Source organism: Falco naumanni, chromosome 14, assembly GCF_017639655.2.
Source record: "Falco naumanni isolate bFalNau1 chromosome 14, bFalNau1.pat, whole genome shotgun sequence".
Lineage (NCBI taxonomy): Eukaryota > Metazoa > Chordata > Aves > Falconiformes > Falconidae > Falco > Falco naumanni.
This window is the reverse complement of record NC_054067.1, coordinates 13,049,321-13,067,344: the sequence shown is the minus strand read 5'-3', so window position 1 is coordinate 13,067,344 and position 18,024 is coordinate 13,049,321. Positions and strand designations below refer to the sequence as shown.

At 50.3% G+C, this 18,024-nt stretch overlaps 1 protein-coding gene across 4 annotated transcripts in view; it reads left to right on the top strand.

The window, feature by feature from the left end:
* MED12 (mediator complex subunit 12) overlaps positions 1-14,615 on the top strand; it is a 36,478-nt gene extending 21,863 nt beyond the window's left edge. For 2 of the 4 annotated variants that reach the window (XM_040614018.1, XM_040614019.1), the window contains exons 27-44: positions 2,232-2,411; positions 2,598-2,669; positions 2,965-3,125; positions 3,217-3,378; positions 3,464-3,575; positions 3,826-3,915; positions 4,355-4,464; positions 4,944-5,079; positions 5,346-5,507; positions 6,046-6,423; positions 6,759-6,909; positions 7,113-7,318; positions 7,766-7,846; positions 8,076-8,293; positions 8,841-9,009; positions 11,730-11,918; positions 12,084-12,165; positions 14,179-14,615. In XM_040614018.1, the coding sequence (XP_040469952.1) occupies positions 2,232-2,411; positions 2,598-2,669; positions 2,965-3,125; positions 3,217-3,378; positions 3,464-3,575; positions 3,826-3,915; positions 4,355-4,464; positions 4,944-5,079; positions 5,346-5,507; positions 6,046-6,423; positions 6,759-6,909; positions 7,113-7,318; positions 7,766-7,846; positions 8,076-8,293; positions 8,841-9,009; positions 11,730-11,918; positions 12,084-12,165; positions 14,179-14,222 (2,703 nt within the window). In that variant the 3' untranslated portion in view covers positions 14,223-14,615. The remainder of the gene's footprint in view (positions 1-2,231; positions 2,412-2,597; positions 2,670-2,964; positions 3,126-3,216; positions 3,379-3,463; positions 3,576-3,825; positions 3,916-4,354; positions 4,465-4,943; positions 5,080-5,345; positions 5,508-6,045; positions 6,424-6,758; positions 6,910-7,112; positions 7,319-7,765; positions 7,847-8,075; positions 8,294-8,840; positions 9,010-11,729; positions 11,919-12,083; positions 12,166-14,178) is intronic. The other 2 variants (XM_040614020.1, XM_040614022.1) reach the window with 2 other exon arrangements.
* The last annotated feature ends 3,409 nt before the right edge of the window (positions 14,616-18,024 follow it).

Sequence of the window (18,024 nt, the reverse complement as noted above, 5' to 3'; positions counted from 1 at the left end):
TAAACACAACACATCAGTGCTGTGCTGTCTTCATGCTTTGTGGTGCTGTGGTTTAGTAATTGGCTTGCTATATAGTAATGTTACCAGCCTATGAAAGAAGAATTGGAGTCACCTATTTATAAGCATAAATTCAACATACTTAGTGTTACTGAAACCTGACTGTAACATTGATAGAGGTAGATAATTCCCTTGCTGGTCCCAGTCTGTGTAGAAAGGACTCACAGCAGGTGGAAAGTGTGTGTGTGTGTGTGTATACAGGAGGGAGTAGCAGTGTCAGGTATCACTATTTGTACCAATTGTTGGCAGCACTGGCTATATAGGAGTGAGTATTCCAGCAGATAACAGTGAGTACCACCAAGTCGTGCCAGAGCTCCTGCAGGATTCCTGCAGCTGTAAAGAGCTGTAAAATGACGTGTTTAATATTAACACCTCCAGTGTGAGCAATGGATGCTGCAGAACTCGGACTATTAATTCTGAATGTCTGTAGAATGCCTTCATAACTACAGACTGTGATGTTGCATCTCATATGCAGATGCATAGTTTATAATAGATTTCATCATGACAGGGTAGAGAAAAGGAGCAGACTACAGAATTAAGTTCAAGCTTTGTTTCTTGGGTGTGTATGATTATGACATAATTGCTGGTCTGACCTTTAGCCTGTTTAAATTAATAAATGTAATTGTGACTGGCCTTTTGAAAAGGTTAATTTCATAGAGCTGCGATAAACCACAGTGGGAACCAAGAGGGAGGACTGAGTCAAAGTTGCTAACTTGAATCTGGTGATTGGGGTGGTAGAGTTGTCCATTGTGCTTGGAAAATATGCTCATAGTGCTCTCCTGGGAAGAGACAAATGAGAGACACTGTTTCAGTAGTATGAAGCCTGTGGAGGTGGTTGTTTTGTAAAGACACATTGCAGGGATTAAGAGAGGTTAGAAGTCCCTCAAGGTTGAAGATGATAGTTTACTTCATACTTATTTGTGAGATTATATCCATAAAGTGGATCAGAGATGACATCTGAATTGTAGGAAGCTGAGCAAGTGGCAAAAAGGGTCTTCCCGAGGGTGTGCATATTATGTATGCAAGGAAGAGAAGTTTGATGTAGCAACACTGAAGGGGAGAAATGCAGTAGGCATTGGAGAATTCACCAGGTCATGTGTGTTGGGAAAGTGGAAACTTCATCTAGGATGAAGGTGAAGATCTAGGCTGTGGTTTCACAAGGATTTCGAACCAGAGATTTAGCTTTCCCAATCTTTGTGCTTTACCTAGTGCTTGAACTGCTGCTGAGAGGGACTGTTCCCAGCTTTCTAGGCTTAGCACCAGCACCTGTGCTTCATGAACTGGATTCTCATCTCTTCTCTGATTGTCACTTCTCAGTGGAAGAGCTCTCTGATCAGGCTTGCTCTGCAGCTGCAGCAGTGCTTATACAACAGTCCTTTGTAGATTCTAATTTCATGAATTTGCCTGATTTTCAATATGGAAAAATCCTGCAGTAACGAATGCTGCAAGTTAACTGTAAATTGCGTGAAGTACTGCCTACCTCATGTTTGTTTTGGAAACTGCTGCCTTTATTATTGTACGCTTAGGTACCACCAGCTGAAATTGAGAGTCTGACTCTTCTGTCTACCTTCTCATGATTTGTGACTTTAAGTGGCTTGCATCCAGTCAGTTGTTTACCCTTCCAGTCTTTGAGAATTAAAGTCATTGGTTTTTACTAAGGATGGCAGTGTGTTTTCCATCACTATTTAAGAATTAAGGGGTGTGCTTTTCTCTAAGACGTGTTCTAGTTTAGCCTTAGCTGCAGCCTTGAATTATTTAATTTAGGACAGCTCCAGGGCTTTGTTGTGCAGGAAATAGACCAAATAATTTTCAGTGATCCCTTCTGATCTTTTGAGCCCAAGTGGCAGTCTTGATGAAGCCTGGGCATGGCAGTGACTATGTACTGTTAAATCATACCAATATTTTATCAAAAGAAATAGCAGCTACTGTGTTTCACTGCTGCTGACTTGTCGAAGTTGATGTTTCCTCTGCTGCGATTGCTGTGCTGTGCCTGACACATGCTGAATCAGGATAGTACAGTTCATGAAGAGAAATTATTATCAGGCATAACTGTGCACTAATCAGGTTTTTATGAGATTTACGTGTTCCTTTCATCTCTCTGAGATCGAAAGCAGGGGCACTGGTCTGGAATCAGACATCAGTTTCACTGCGCTGACTCTGCCTTCATCTTGCAGGAGTGGGTAGGTGAGCGATGCCTGAAGTCCCTCTGTGAAGACAGCAATGACTTGCAGGATCCTGTCCTGAGCAGCACTCAAGCCCAGAGGCTGATGCAGCTGATTTGCTATCCACACCGGCTGCTGGACAATGAGGAAGGAGAAAATCCTCAGCGGCAGAGGATTAAACGCATCTTACAGGTGCAGGCTCCTGGCAGAATCTGGCAGAGTGTCCTAGTAATTGCCTAATGTAGCATTAGAGTAGGGTTGGCCAAAATGCAGCCCTCTGAGGGATCTGACACTCATTAGCAATGGGAGCTGAGGGTGTGGGTTGACATGAAACAGAAATAAGGAGTCATATGAAGTATGCATGTGTGTGTGTTGCAGAATCTGGACCAGTGGACCATGAGGCAGTCCTCGCTGGAGCTGCAGCTCATGATTAAGCAGACAGCAAACAACGTGAGTGTCTGCTCAGAGGGACCATACAGGGATGTGTGTTGCCAGTGTTGGAAGTGGCTGCTTGTGAGGTGGTGGGAGGTGGCCTGGCAGAAGTGGGAATAGAAAGAAAGTAAATGAAGAGGGAGTCAGCCCTGTGAGAGACACGCATGAGAAGGATGCAATGAGCGTGAGACCCAAAAAGCAGCAGCCACGGGGAAGCTGGCAAACTGGGTTTGTACTGAGTTGTGTTGAAATGTGCAGTCCTTGTCGGTGCTCTCGGAGAAGGACTTGGCTGTCTTTTCTTCCCTATCACCAGGAGATGAACTCCTTGTTAGAAAATATAGCCAAGGCCACCATTGAAGTATTCCAGCAGTCAGCAGAGACCAGCTCTGCTAGCTCTGCTGGCAATGGAGTCAACAGTATCAGTGGCTCAGCAAGTGCTACGCCTGCCAGCAACAAATCCAAACCCATCCTCAGGTAGGTGTAGTCCTGGCATGCAGCTGCCACGTAGATGAGTTGGAATCATAGGCTGGATTGCAAACTGCTTTTTCCTCCTGTGTTGTCACAGCTCCCTGGAGAGATCAGGAGTGTGGCTGGTGGCCCCTCTGATTGCCAAGCTTCCAACATCAGTTCAGGGCCACGTGCTGAAAGCTGCTGGAGAAGAACTAGAGAAAGGACAACACCTGGGGTCATCGTCCCGCAAAGAGCGGGACCGCCAGAAGCAGAAGAGGTGAGTCCTGAGGAAAGGGCAGGCAATGCTTGCTGTGCTGATCCCCCAGCCTGGCTGTGTAGCTCCATCTTTGTTCTCTCTGCAGCATGTCCCTCCTGAGCCAGCAGCCATTTCTGTCACTGGTGCTAACATGCTTGAAAGGACAGGATGAGCAGCGGGAAGGCCTCCTCACCTCTCTGTACAGTCAGGTGCAGCAGGTAGGTGTCTTGCTTCTCACCTCACTTTCCTTAAGGGCTTGCTCCTCCAGCAGGCAGGCTGTTGGGCACATCCTTGGGGATGTCGTCTGCCTGATTTTATGCTCAGTAAGGAAAAGATCTTATCCTGGTTAATATAGGGTGCTTGAGCTGACCATCTCTGAGTTACTGGACAGCAGGCAGTACCAGCTGCTCTATAAACTGAATTCAGTGTACAGCTTGTGAGGTCTGTCCTCTCTTCTAAATTTCTTAGATTGTTACCAATTGGCGGGAAGATCAGTACCAAGATGACTGCAAAGCCAAGCAGCTGATGCATGAGGCCCTGAAACTACGGCTGAATTTGGTGAGCAGTTGCAGAAAAAAGAATTTAACCATCTGGGGTGAGGAGTTGTCTGCCTTTTTTCCTTTTTTTGGAACATGCACACACTGGAGGGACTATATATGTTCTGAGGCAAGGAAGTAGGAGAGGCATTTGTGCTGCTTCTAGGCCTTGAGTCCTGAGTGGGATAGGGTGCATGAAAAAACTCCCTTGCTGTGTTTTTCCTGGATGAAATCCACAGCCTTGGTCTCTGTTTTGGAGATGTGCCTTCCCATTTCAATGCTTTTGCAGTCCACAGCACTGCTACTTGCACCTGAGGTTTGTCCTGCTGACTGCAGTGTCCTTCAGCTCTCAGTAGGAGTTGCTGTAGCACAGCTGTTGCTCTGGTTTAGGTTCCCTTCTCGCTTTTAAATCTTACGTTTCTTCATGGTGTCCTTGTGACTAAACTACATTTCTCTGCCAGGTGGGGGGAATGTTTGACACAGTTCAACGCAGTACACAGCAGACAACTGAGTGGGCTGTGCTTCTCCTGGACATCATCAGCAGTGGCACCGTGGACATGCAGTCAAACAAGTAACTTTCTGGCTGACTTCTGATCCATACACTTCCCAAGGGAGAGGCAGTCATTAACATGGCCCCTTTTCTCATGTGAGCTAGCTGTCTCTAGATGATCTGTCAGAAGTACTGTGACAGCCAAAAGAGGCTACACACAACTTAGGTCCTAGTATCCAAGTGCACTCTGGTATATCCAGAGCAAACTTGACTTTCCAGATACAGAGAGATAAGCAGGGGAGAGTTGAATCTGGACCTGCTTTTTGAAGAAGCTGAATGGGTAGACAGGAGGCCAGTTTTAACCTGTGATGCTGCACTTGTCTCAGGTGTGAACACCCCATGGTGTATAAGCAAAAGGAGGATTAGTGTGGGATGTTAGTCTGAAGAGCACTTGGCACTTCTAACTTGTAGGCAGTCTAATAATGTTTGGTCTTACTATGATGGCAGAGGGTTTATATCTGCTTCTCAGGTGACTTTGACCTTTCCACTTTCACCAACAGTGAGCTCTTCACCACAGTGTTGGACATGCTGAGTGTTCTCATCAATGGCACCCTGGCTGCTGATATGTCCAGCATTTCTCAGGGCAGCATGGAGGAGAACAAGCGGGCATACATGAATCTTGTCAAGAAACTCAGGGTGAGGGACACCAGGTCTCTGGAGACCAGTATGTGCTGTATTGTGGTTGTCCAACTGTGCAGATTTACCTGTATCTAATGAATGGTACTTGGCCTGTTGCTGCTGTTTTGATGAAACAGTGATGGTGTCCCTGACAGCTCTGTAGAGCTGAAGGGTGCAAAGGTGAGAGGTAATTCAGGGGTGGAGGTTGGCAGCAGAAGAGGCACAGGTGGACTTTGGATGATTTTTCCTGAGCGATTCTTCAAGTCTTTATTCCAATTGTGCAGAAAGAGCTGGGGGACCGGCAGTCTGACAGCCTGGAGAAGGTGCGACAGCTACTGCCGCTTCCCAAGCAGACCCGAGATGTCATCACCTGTGAACCTCAGGGATCCCTCATTGACACCAAAGGCAATAAAATAGCTGGATTTGACTCCATCTTCAAGAAGGAGGTAAGTGAAGCTCTTTTGTCTGCATCACAGCTCCTGAGTGCAGGTGTCACCTTGTCCTCTGATACCTTGAGTCTGTACAGCTTGGGAGGCATCTGTATGCAGTGCCTTGTTGCCTGCTGAGCTTGAAGTGACTGGCTGCACACAGACAAGCTGGCACATAACTGTGTCCTGAAAGGGCAAAGCTGCGTGTTAGTGCTCGGCGATACATGCTGCTGTGGCCTGAGAAGTTACTTAAACTTTAGTTTTGTACTTACGGCTATGTAAGACATAAAGAGAAACCCATAATCCCTGTGATGTGAGTTACTGGGCAGTGCCAGTGTGCAGAAGACTGGCAGAGATAGGATGAAGGAAATGGGCAGGTTTTTATGAAAACCTTTAGAAGTCGCTGCTTTGCCATGTGGAAGAGCAGGGACCACTAGTAAGGGCTCAGGCTGTTTACTGGGACACGTGGGGTGGAGCCTGAAGAAAGCATAGTTTCCTGTACCCTTGTAGGAGAATCAACAGGGACTTAGAGGTTCTTATCTCTCTTGCTTTAAAGGGTCTGCAAGTCTCTACAAAGCAGAAGATTTCCCCTTGGGATCTGTTTGAGGGCTTAAAGCACTCAGCTCCCCTCTCCTGGGGATGGTTTGGGACAGTCCGAGTGGATCGCAAGGTGTCTAGATTTGAGGAGCAGCAGAGGCTTCTTCTGTACCACACACACTTGAAACCCAAGCCCCGCAGTTACTACCTGGAGCCGTTGCCACTGCCCCCTGAAGAGGAAGAGCCTCCTACACCTGTGGCTTTAGAGCCAGAGAAGAAAGCTGCGGAACCAGCCAAGGCTGATAAAACGAGCTCCAACCCTGCCACCTCTACTGAGGAACGCAAGAAGAAACAGAGCAAAACCAAGAAACGTAACCAATCTGCCAGCAAAACTGAGGTAATTGACTGCCCAACAGCTATGGACTTCCTGTGTCCACCCCTCCTAGTCACAGAGCACTCCCCTGAGGCTTCCTGAGGAGCCTGAGAGCGTTGTAATGGTGAAGATGGGATGTGCTTCCTCTAAGCTGGGTGTGCTGGAGTTCTCTCCTGCTTTCCCTAGCCTGGGGCAGGGCAAACATTTTCTTAATCCCTGGTGGGGAGGGAAATAGGCTGCCCAGCTCAGACAACATCCTAGGCTTCCTCCTGCGGACTTTGCAGCCCTTTCATACTCCTCATCCATTCATGAATTCCCAGTGCACATTAATCTTTCTTGTTCCTTCTTTGTCTTTGCAGGATTTTGTGTTGGGTCCTAGCCGAGGGGTTTCATACGGAGTTGGTATGCCTACAGATCTCTTGCATCACCAGTCAGGAAGCACTATGTCGAGGCTGGCTTACGGGCAATCACCAGTGGGTCTCTATGCTCAGAATCAGCCTCTTCCAGCAGGTGGGTGCACAGGAGAGGTGGGCATATCGCACCTCTTTGGGAACCTCTTGTAAGAACGTCTTCTGTGAGATCGTCCTACACAGGTTCTTACGCTTCCCCATTTGCCTGTCGTGTGTCTAGATACAGTGATGAGCAGTCCTTCTGGAGCTACAAGGCTCAGCAATAGCACGTGACTAGTGAGACTGTTTCTCTTCCTCTTGCAGGTGGCCCTCGTCTGGATACATCCTACAGGCCTGTACGCATGCCACTGGGGAAACTTGTTCAGAGTCGTCCTCCCTATAGTGGTGTGCTGCCTCCGGGGATGGGGAGCATGATGGGCATTGACCCCTCTTACAAGCCAGCAGTATACAGACAGCAGCCTCCAGTGTCCCAGGGACAGATACTGAGGCAGCAGCTTCAAGCAAAGTTGGTAAGTCAGTGCTGTGCTCCTGCTGTTGCTGGACCCCACAGTACAGCCAGCCCAAGCTGTCTGCTGGGGCTGTCCCTTCTAGTCAGAACTCTCCAACCCCGTCCCTATTTCTGCTCTGTCCTTCTGGTGCAGCGCTGTGTTTGCCACCTGCTTTGTGGGCCCGTATCACTTAACACTTGGTGGAGGCTGTCAGTGAAGTGAACTGGGGCATCTCTGGCTGTTGGGCAGTGGGAGGTGCACATCCTGGCTGTGGGATAGTAGGGATGTTGGTGGCTTCTGTGTCCCAACTTGGGGTGAGGCAGAAGTCGTTAGCATCTGCATGCTGTGCAGCAGCCTCATAGGTTTAGCAGTGAAGCTACTTGCCTGGTTTGGGAGCTGCTGAGAAGAAAGCAGCAGTGTTCTGCTCTTTGGAGATGTTGAAAAAAGTGTTTCTCTGTTGCCTTCCAGCAAGGCCAAGGCATAATGGGACAGCAGCCTGTGCGCCAGATGGCTCCAACCCCATCCTACGGAGGACTGCAGCCCTCCCAGGTAACTGGCAGTGACTGCAGGTAAGACTGGAATCTGACTCCAGCACTCATCAGCATCTTCATTTCTGCTGCTAAATCCGGAAATCTCTTGGCTTTTCTCACTCCTGATTTACTGGGCAGCAGAGATGAGCAGCCTTGTGACAGTATTTACAGGAGGCTGCTGTCCTGTGTTCCAAGTTCTCTTTTGTACCTTACCTCATGACTGATAAAAGCTTTTTGTTTCATTTCAGGGTTACACACCTTACGTCTCCCACATAGGCCTTCAGCAGCACCCTTCCCAGTCAGGCACGATGGTACCTCCTACCTATTCTGGCCAGCCCTATCAGAATTCCCACCCCAGCTCTAATCCTGCTCTGGTGGATCCTGTTAGGCAGATGCAGCAGAGACCAAGTGGCTACGTACACCAGCAGGCCCCTGGCTACGGGCACAGCTTGAGTAACACACAGAGGTACCTCCCACCCTACTGGATGTTACAAGCTGTGTTTCTTGAACCCACTCTGCTCAGACAACCCTAACAGCAATCTGTGCTCTGTGCTGTGTGAGTCCTTCACACCCTTGGGGGAACATCTTTATTCAGCTTTCAGTCCTAGGAAGATACAGACAGAATGAAATTCAGAGATGTTAGTTGCAGGCAGAAGACAGTGTTACCAGCCAGAGAAAGATGGAATTGGGAAGTGTGACAAAAATTACCTGGGAAAGTCGTAGTTTTGGTTTTAAATCTAACCAGCAAATCACTATCAAAGGGCTAGATCTGGGATTCCCACTGCTCCTGAGCAGGCATAAATCTAGCAGGGAAGCCGTGCAGAACGGTGGACCAAGGACTGTTACTTAGGGCTTCTGGAAAAACAGGTTGGATGAAACCCTTGAGAGGCCCTGGTGTCTGCAGAGGCAGCATGGATTGCAAGGCGCTGTTAGGGCTGTCTTGTTGATGCAGAATTTGGTTTAGATTGGCCCATGAATCCTGTACTCCATGAGTCTGTCCTTCTCTCTTGCAGGTTTCCTCACCAGTCAATACAGCAGGCCCCCATGATGAGTGGGATGAACCATTTGGGTCCGCAAGGAGTCCCCTCGGGAATTCGACCCAGCCAGATACTGCCTGACCAGCAGCAGCAGCAGTACCTGAGGCAACAGCAGCAACAGCAGCAGCAGCAGCAGATGCTGAGGGTGAGTGGTTGCTGACAGGAGGAAGGCTGCTGAAGCAGGCTTGCCCAGTGCTGCTTATACCTCTGCGTCAGCAACAGCAATGCTTTGCTCTGCCCCTCTGTGTCAGGAAGGGTGTCAGCTCTGTTGGGGGCTGTCTCTAATGATTTGCTAGGTGGCCCTCCCTTCCTTAGAGCTGGCCACTCCTGATGGAGACACCTGCTGTGCTGCCTTTTGCCAGTCACCCAGCATGAGCTAAAGGGAGTTTAGGAGCAGTAGAGGTTTGTTTAGTCTTCTGTGGCCTGCATCACACCTCTTCCTGCTCCAGCTGAGCCTGTAAGATTGTGCAGAAAGCTGTCTGTCTTAGAAGTATTGCAGGAGCTAGAAACAAAGTGAAAATCCCCATGCCCACACAGGAGCAAGCAGAGTTGTTCCTTACAAGATCCTTTTTAGGGGAATATCTGCATTTTCACACAATGAAAATAAGCATTGGTTGCAGTTTCAATGGCAGCAAATCTGATGTGACTCAGTCCATGTACTTCACATCTAACAGTGGACGGTGAAAAACTGATCCAAAGTAAGCTGTTAGACCCAACTCTCTAGTTTTGAAGAAGTTCACAGATGTGTGTTAACAGACAAGAGTATTCCATGGATTTGCATTATGGTCTTATCAATATTAAATACTTATATACAAATATGAATACATTTCTTGGAGTTACAGAAATATATTGAATTGACAGAGAAACACAGAAATAGTTTGGGTTACTTGGTGAATTGCATACCTTATGACAAGACTAGAATATGGGGAGACTTTACATGGCATGGAGTGCTGAGGCTTTGTGATCTGAGAGGGGCCAGAGTGAGACGGCGATTCTTGCAGGGAGCTGTGGTCAGCACTATTTGAGAATTGCTGCCTCGCGTTGGACAAGAGGCTGCCTGTAGCATGGTCAGCAACTTTTAGTCCTTTTGATGAGTAGCACCCCCTGACTATTCACTTGGTTCCTTTTAACATTCTCCATCACTCATATTTAGAAAAGGAACTTGCCTCAGACAAATTACTAGCACTTCTCCTAGCTCAGTAACTTCATGTGTACCTCCAGCTTTTAGCTGACAGTGCTGGGTTGCTTAAAAAAAAACCAAAAAACTGGAGTGCCCAAAATCTCCCTTATTACTGTGACTCCTGCTGCATTATTGGAGGCATACCAGATGCAGAACAGACTCCTGGTGCTTGAGTTGACTGTCGTGATGCAGTGGCTTGTAGAAGGGACGGGTGGCCTTTTGGTTTGTCTTCCATGGGTTGGTAGTCAGCTGTTGCAAGAACGTAAGACATGAAATCAGGAGGGGTATCCTGGCTCATTTAGTCAGCCATCTGCTTTCTTATATACCCAGGTCATGCCATCCATTTCAAGAACTTAAGTGGCCAAACTGGTTTGAGGTGGAAGTTAGGAGGCCATTCTAGAAAATCACTCCCTTTTGAGTAGAATCCTTGATCTAAGCCTCAGTGTGTTTGTGACTGGTTCCTGTATCCAGTTACTGTTGTCCACTCTGTCCTGTTGTTTACTGGTTCTCTTTTTCTCTGATGTTTACCCAGTGAATCCCTAGGGAGCTCTTGCATCTTCCATAGGTCAGGTTTTTCTAACCTCCTCTCATAAGATACTGTCCCTTTTCCTGATTGTATTTTTGTCTGTTTTCTGAGTCTCTTCAAGGTTTGAACTGTGCTCTTTTGAGCCAGCGGTTGGCACTGTACCTAGAGTCACCATGTTGGTTTTTTTATGATGGCGTTAGTAGTTTTCTGTTTCTGGTAGAAATCCTTTTGTTGATGTAGAGAGCTCAAAATTGAATTGGCAGATGGGAGAAATGTCTGAAAATTAGGAGAAACGAAAAAACCTTGAGATTTGTGGGTACATTCTGACTCCCAACATGCGTAATATTCTTCTCACCATAACTAGTTCTGTCAACATCTAGGCTGGAACACTGCATCCAGTTTTATCCGTATCCTTTTACTGAAGTGCAACACCAGCTGGCACAAGTGCGGAGAGGGGCAGCAAGATAGAGCAAAGAGTTGGGGAATGTGACTGAGAAGGAAAGGCTGAAATAGCTGGGCATTGAGTTAGAGAGGCAGAGATAACAGGAGAGAGAAGTCTCCAGGTTTTTTGTCTTCAAAAAAAGCCAAAAAAATCTGTTCTTGTCCCTTGGCTGTAGCACAAGAGATGGACTTAAATCATGATTTATGAGATTCAGGGTAGAGATTAGGGAAAACTTGAGTCGTAGGAGTAACTGACCTGGTGTGGATTGCTTAGGGAGGTTGTAGGAGCTCTGTTGCTACCTGTGGAAGAATTTTGAGAACAGGGCAGGCAAATACTCAGCCAAGTCAGTATTGCTGTGCTTAACCAGGAGGTGCGAGATGAACGAGCCAACCTCTTGAGGCAGCTCTTTGGTTGTTTTCTATTCTTGTATCTTGTTTGCTGCTAGTCGTTCCCCAGCTGACCAGTAGACTTGTAGTTCTCTTCCTGCCATTGATACCTCACGTTGCAGAAGAACTTTGTTACTGTCCCTGCCATTTCTGAGCCCGGGGCAGGGTCCTGGTGAAATGTGGGTACTTAGGCGCCTGTAAGGAAAATGGTGTAAGATGGTATGTCACTGCATGGAGCATCCTTCCTCCTTTAGCCCTTCCTGTGCCCGGTTGCTGTGTGCATTGCCCAGGCAGTTCCCTGATGGTCCCTTCTCTTTTGTTTTCACAACAGCAGCAGCAGCAACAACAACAGCAGCAGCAACAACAACAACAGCAGCAGCAACAGCAGCAGCAGCAGCAGCAGCAGCCGCAGCCACCACAGCCACAGCAGCAACCCCAGGTCTCCACAGTGCCTCAGCCACAGGCGCAGGGCCAGCCCCCAGGGCTGGGGATGCAGGCTCTTCCCCCGCAGCAGCCCATTGTGAGTGTTCCCTTGGAGGCAGAGGGACACCATAGTCCAGCACAAATCCAACGGTGTTCCACCTGCATCCCCCTCTTCTCCCTCCCCTGTGCTTCCCAGAGCTTGTGTGAATGCAGAGATGGCCAGCCAGGTGGTGTGGCTATAACTATGTTTCTCTCTTTGCAGTTCCAGCGCCAGGGCCTTCAACAAACACAGCAGCAGCAGCAAACAGCTGCTCTGGTTCGACAGCTTCAACAGCAGCTTTCCAGTAAGCCTTAGTGTTCTTGGTCTTGTCCCTAGTCTCCTCCCTGCCGTTTTCTATTGCAGGTACCCTGGTGTAGAGAAGCAAGGCCAAGCCAGACTGTCTGTCTGAGGCCATAAATGATGCTGGCAGGGAGGTGGCATCAGGGCTTCGAGCTCCTGGCTCAAGGGGGCACAGCAGCAGGGCAGGCAGTGCTTGCTGAAGACTGCTTCCTGCCACTGTCTGCAGAGGGACAAGGGAGCTGAGCCTTTGTAGGAGCTGCCATGTAGCTCTCCCAAAAGGATCCAGTCTGCAGCTTTAAAGTATTCAGAAGTATTTCCTATGCTGCAGATGACTTCTGAGAGGGGCACAGGGAGGCTGTACTCCTGGGGCACTCGGTGGATGACCCAGAGATACTGTGTTCGTGTTGTGATCAGGACAAGACTTCTTGGAGGCAGGGAGGGTGCTCTGGGAAGTGTTGCTGCACACTTGCTATGTTTGCGGTGTTTGGTGGGCTTCCGTAGCTGCTGTCACAGACAGAGTAATGGCATAGGTGGTGTTCAGTCTGGCACTGTATTCCTATAATTGCATTGAAGTACTGGCTGGGTGATCTAGAAACAGAACCCAACGTCTGTGCTGTTCCCTTCTGAATGGCCTGCTGTTTTACTGACACCTCACTGGCTTTCCTGCCATAAAAATGGCAGACATGCTATGAAAACGCCCAGAAATGGACAGCACAGGGTTTTTTGCAGTGCATTAAGTGTGAGACTGTGCTAGATGTAATGATGTGTGGAATGGAGGCTTGGAAATTGTGCTTATGCTTGTTCCCTGATGGAAAATTTTTGGTCCTTGTGACCAAAAAAAAATCTCCCCAAACCAGAAGTTTTAATGTGCTAAGCTTCCCACTGGCCTGATTCACAAACCACAAGTCTGTGCAAGGATCCCAGCCAGGACATTCAAGTATAGGAAGACCTCATATAAGAATCTGAATATAGCAGAATAGCCATATTTTTGTATCCTGTCTGTACAGCAAATGGAGCTGTTTTATATGGAACAGATGCGTGGGTCCAATGCAGCCATGTATCCGTGCTCCCTCATTGGGTTTGCATCAATTCCACCAGGAGCCATCTGGAGTTCTTATTTGTAGTGTCTGGGATGGAGTAGAAAGCAGGACATAAACCAAGAACAGCCTGTAGGAGGGGGACAAGAATACTTGGGGCCCATGAGTGGCTATGGTAGGAGGCTCCAGGGTATCCCTGAATGTGCTGTTGTCCAGCAGAGTTGAGAAGGAGAGAGGCTGTCCAGGTTACACTGGTCTCCTTTTACTTAATCTGACAGGGTCAAACATACTGATGGGATTTCAGGAAAAAAAAACCTACAGAATTTTATTAATGGGACAATACCAAAGTATACTGTGAGCAGTGTACATCACAAAACATTCCCAGCAGTTTGGAAGTTCATGAGGTTTTTGAATGTAACTTTACCATGTTTCCTGCCCTTGTTGTACCGTACAAAAGTCTTTTGGGAATGTCCTTCCTTTGTACCAAAATACTGACAGGAGCCAGGATAGTTGTCTCCCACTAACCGGTTTCTGGGTGTGTCTCAGGATGAATGTTTGACACTAGCTGTCTAAGCAGCATGCATGGCTGCAGGTGTGCGATCTGATAGGGCTGGTTTTCTTTCAGAATCAGAAATAATTCATCCATAAACATCCTCCCAGCTAGCTGCCACCTTTCAGGGCTTTGTTATGGTGCACCAATTCCACCACGAGGGATGGAAAGATCTCTGCAGAAGCTTCAGGATCAGGACTGGCACATATCTGTCTCTTCCTCAAAGAATGTGGGGTCCTGACTGTGCTGCTGCCTGAAGGCTCAGACAAATGAGCAGAGCAGGGAGTGCCATAAAGGTTATATTTTTCTTCTCACAGCCTGCGACACACTCCTCATACTGTGCTGGTGATGTGGGGAGAGGGATCTCTTTTTTTTTTTTGTTTTCTGAACCAGACTTTGTGACTGTCTAACTCTGTCTTGACCTCAACAGATACACAGACACAGCAGAACAACAACCCATTCGGACGCTACTGACCTATGGCACTTCAGCCTGGTCCAGGAGGGAGACATCACTGTGGACTGGATACAGCCTCTTCAGCCTGACCCACAAACTGGGGCTGCCCCCAACTTCTGTCCTTGGGCCTGTGCCCCCAGTACTGCTGCTGCCTATCTCACAGGGAGATGCCAGGAGGATGGTTTTATTGTACAGAGAAAGTGTTTTTACTATCAGATTTCTACAAACGTTTATGCAGATCCCTTGTGGCTGATAGTCTCCCTTTCCCACTTTGGTTTCAGTTTTTACTCTGTTTTTAGTATTTTTGTTAAAATAATGATTAAGACAATGTAAAATTTTGTACTTTATTTATACCAGATGAACCCTGTACTGCAGACATTCTCGGATGAATACAGAGAGCTTACTTTGCAAAAGGAGTTGTATTCAGAGCCTGCCTTTCCTCCTCAGTACTCCTCCCAGTATAGCCCAGCATCACCTCTACACATGGTCTTTATCTCTTTCTCAGTAGAACTAGCGTCTGCATTTTCAGCTTTCGTGAGTGGCTGAACATTTTGGTTTGGAAAAGAAAGCCCTTCTTCCCTGTTTGTTTCACAAGCTGATGTTCACATGCTTGCAAGGGCTTGTGCAAGCTTTGTAGGATTTGTATGTTGATTAAGAGCTTTACTAGTAGTCTGGCATGTTCTGCCAGGACAGAGGTATAAAGCAATGGGGGAGTTCCATTGCAAGGTGGTTCTGAGCCCCAACAAGCCTGGCTTCCCAGCCACAGCAGTTACTGAGATGCTCAAGCTAGTACCTCTGCAGCCTCGGAGGAGCTGCAGATGGAGTGCACTCACAACACTACTCATCGCAGCATGGTTTTGCTGATAAGCACCAAGGCTTCTCTGCTGGCTTCTTCCTGACAGCCACGGTGCTTTCTCTGGACGGGTAACGTGCTGCATTCTCAACTTTTGACCTGGCTAATGCAGCCTGCTGGCATGGAGTCTCATCTCTGTCTGTATCAGGCTGCTTTAGCTTAGTGCCCTCCATTCTTGCTGTCTGTTGAACCTGGAAACCACCATCACTAGCACCTTTCTTCTCTCTTCTGCTGTTCCTTAGCAGTGTGCTTGTGTACCGTTTGACCTGGACTCCCTCTGGTTCTTGACCGATATCTTCTTTCTGTTCCGTCTGTGAGATGTGGTGAGGCTTGCAGGGACTCACGGAAGAGCTGTGCTTGCTCTTAATTAAGAGCAAGTGAACAGTGGTGGAGGGTAGGCTGTAGCAAGAAGGCAAGCTTGGGGGGGGGAGGGAGCCCTCAGATTTCTGTGAGGGACATCAGCCACCCAGGGCAGTGCCCCATGTGCTGGCTGGTGGGTGTGTGCCTGCTGCCCCAGGGGCAGTGGAGCTGAGCCCTTTTGTTCCTGGGGACAGGTGTGTGGCCGCTCTTGGGGACAGCTGTGTGTGGGACAGCTGCGTGGGCCGCCTGGCACCGCACCGACCCTGCGCACTGCTCGTCCCCCAGGCTGCACCGCCCGTGCACCTGCGCCGCAGGTGGGTTGGAGGGTGTTGCTGGCCGGGCCTGATGGCGGTGGCCTCCCTCGCTGGAGGCCTGTGTGCCGGGCTGCTTCCTCTGCTTCCCTGCCTGTCCCCTTCCGTGAGGACCCGGCTAGTCAGCAGCCTCGAGCTGGCTGTTGGTTCCCCCATCCCCTTATACCCCAGGACAGCCTGGGGCCGGGGTCTGCTCGCCCGCAGCCCTGTGCTGGGTGCCCCCAGCGGTGCAAGCTGTCCTCGGGGCCGGGGCTGTAGCTGGGGCAGGAGGGGGGCTGTGCTCCCCCCGCCATCCTGCCTGGGAGGGGGGCAGGGAGCGTCCCGGGGCCGGTGGAGCCGCAGCCTGGGGGGAGCTGAGCGCTCTCCCTGGGCAGAACAAGCTCCTCTTTCTGGTGTTTGTGGCTGGCAGCCCCCTCCTCTCCTGGCCCTGGGAGGCAGCTGAGCCTGCGCCAAGCGGCATCTTGGATGCTGCCTTCTGTACCGCTGCTGTGCCGGAGGGGGGAGGAGGGCGGCTCTGCAGCAGCCCGAGCGGAGTGGCAGAAGGCGGCATGGTCACGGCTGGTTCTGGACGGGGTGCAGCGGGGTGCTGCTTGCACGGTGGCAATGGCAGGGCTGGGCTACTGCAGCAGGAGAGCACAGAGCCGGGTGCTGACCTCCCGCTTTGTGCCCTTCAGGGCCCCAGGGTTCTGGTGAAAGCGCCCCAGAGACCACCCTGCCTCCCTGGCGGAAAGCGGATGACTTGTGCCTCCCTGGGGACAGGTGCCTGCTGCCAGGGGACTCGGGACTCTCTTACATGGCCCGGCAACAGGGCTGTCCCTGCTCTTTCCTCCCACAAAAGGCTTCCCCCCAGCCATACCAGCTGCTTGGCAGGCCAGGTCCACACGGGACGAGCAGGATGCCAGAGTTCCATCATGGTAACAGACCCAGGCCTGCCAGTGTCCAAGACCCCACAAAACCCTCTGGCTGCCCAAAAGTTTCCAGCGGGTGAGGGGGGACATGGGGACTGGGCCAAGACCTAGTCACAGCTTAGGGCACGTTTGGTGACCTGCGCATTGCCCAGCTGAGCCGCGTGCCTTGCAGCCACTGCTGCTGTGCTACACGTTAGTACTGAGCCGCAGCGGTTTTAAGCAGGTCTGACAGCTTCCAGCCCTTCTGCTCCTTCTCCAAGTCACGGCCAAACACTGCTTGTGACAGAGCCAGAGGCTACCGGGGAGATTTTATTACCGCTGCCCATTGAGTAACGCAGGTGGCTGCCCCGCTGTGGCCACTGGTCTGGGTTGGGGTGGGTGTGTTTGATGCAGGGCTCTCTGGGCCCGGGGGGCAGCCCCACGGGGCACCTGGACAGGGTCCGCAGGTGGTGCGTGCAGGTGATGCTGCACAGTGTGTGCCCAGCATGCAGGGAGAAGCCCGAGGTTGGGTGAGGCTTGGCACGGTGGGGTGATGGGCCAGTGGGAGCAGGTCAGACCCCATACAGCCACCCCACCCAGCAGCCTGGCACAGGTGGTCCCTGCAGACCAGGGCCCCAGCTTGTCAGGCACCATCAGAGCTGGTGGTCCGCGAGAAAATTGGTTGCTGCCCGCTCAAGCAGCCAAAGCTGGGAGTGGAGCAGCTCCGTGAGTGTGGTACCCATGGTGGGGAGTGGTTCAAAAGGCACCACTGCAGCCATGCACTGTGACCCCCTCCTGGGCTGGTTTTGTGGGGCAATGGGACACAGGGAGCCATGCCTGGGGCGCTGCTAGCTGTGGGACAGCCTGGGACAGGTCCAGGGACCCCTTCAAGATGCTTCTCAGGGCTGATGAACCTTGGTGGGCATGGGGCAGGGTTGTGCATCCATCCCACGTAGCACTGGATCGTGTTGCCTGCTTAAGGGCATACAGGGTGGCAGCGTACAGCTCACCCTGCGTGTAACAGGCCAGCAACAAAATCGGTCAAGCTGCTGACCGGCAGGGAGCGTCTCCTGGGGAGACAGCGGGACAGGAGGGGCAGGAAAGCTCCGACCTGGGCTGCAGCAGCAACCACAAGGTGCTGGGGCAGGTGAAACCCAACCTGTGTCACGGTGTGGGCATCTCCCTGTGACTGCAGGTTCACCAGCTCAGTGTACGTGCCGGTGGCATGCGGGAGAGCTGAAATAAACGCCTGCCCTTCACATGCTGCCTCACAAGCACAGGAAGCGGTGGCGGCTCTGTGGAGCCAGGGTAGGGTCTGGGTTGCAGCTCTGGCAGTGGGGGGCAGAGCCCAGCTCCCCTCACCCGGACTGGAAAGCATGGCAGTGTTTGCTGGCAACTGCATGTCTTCCTC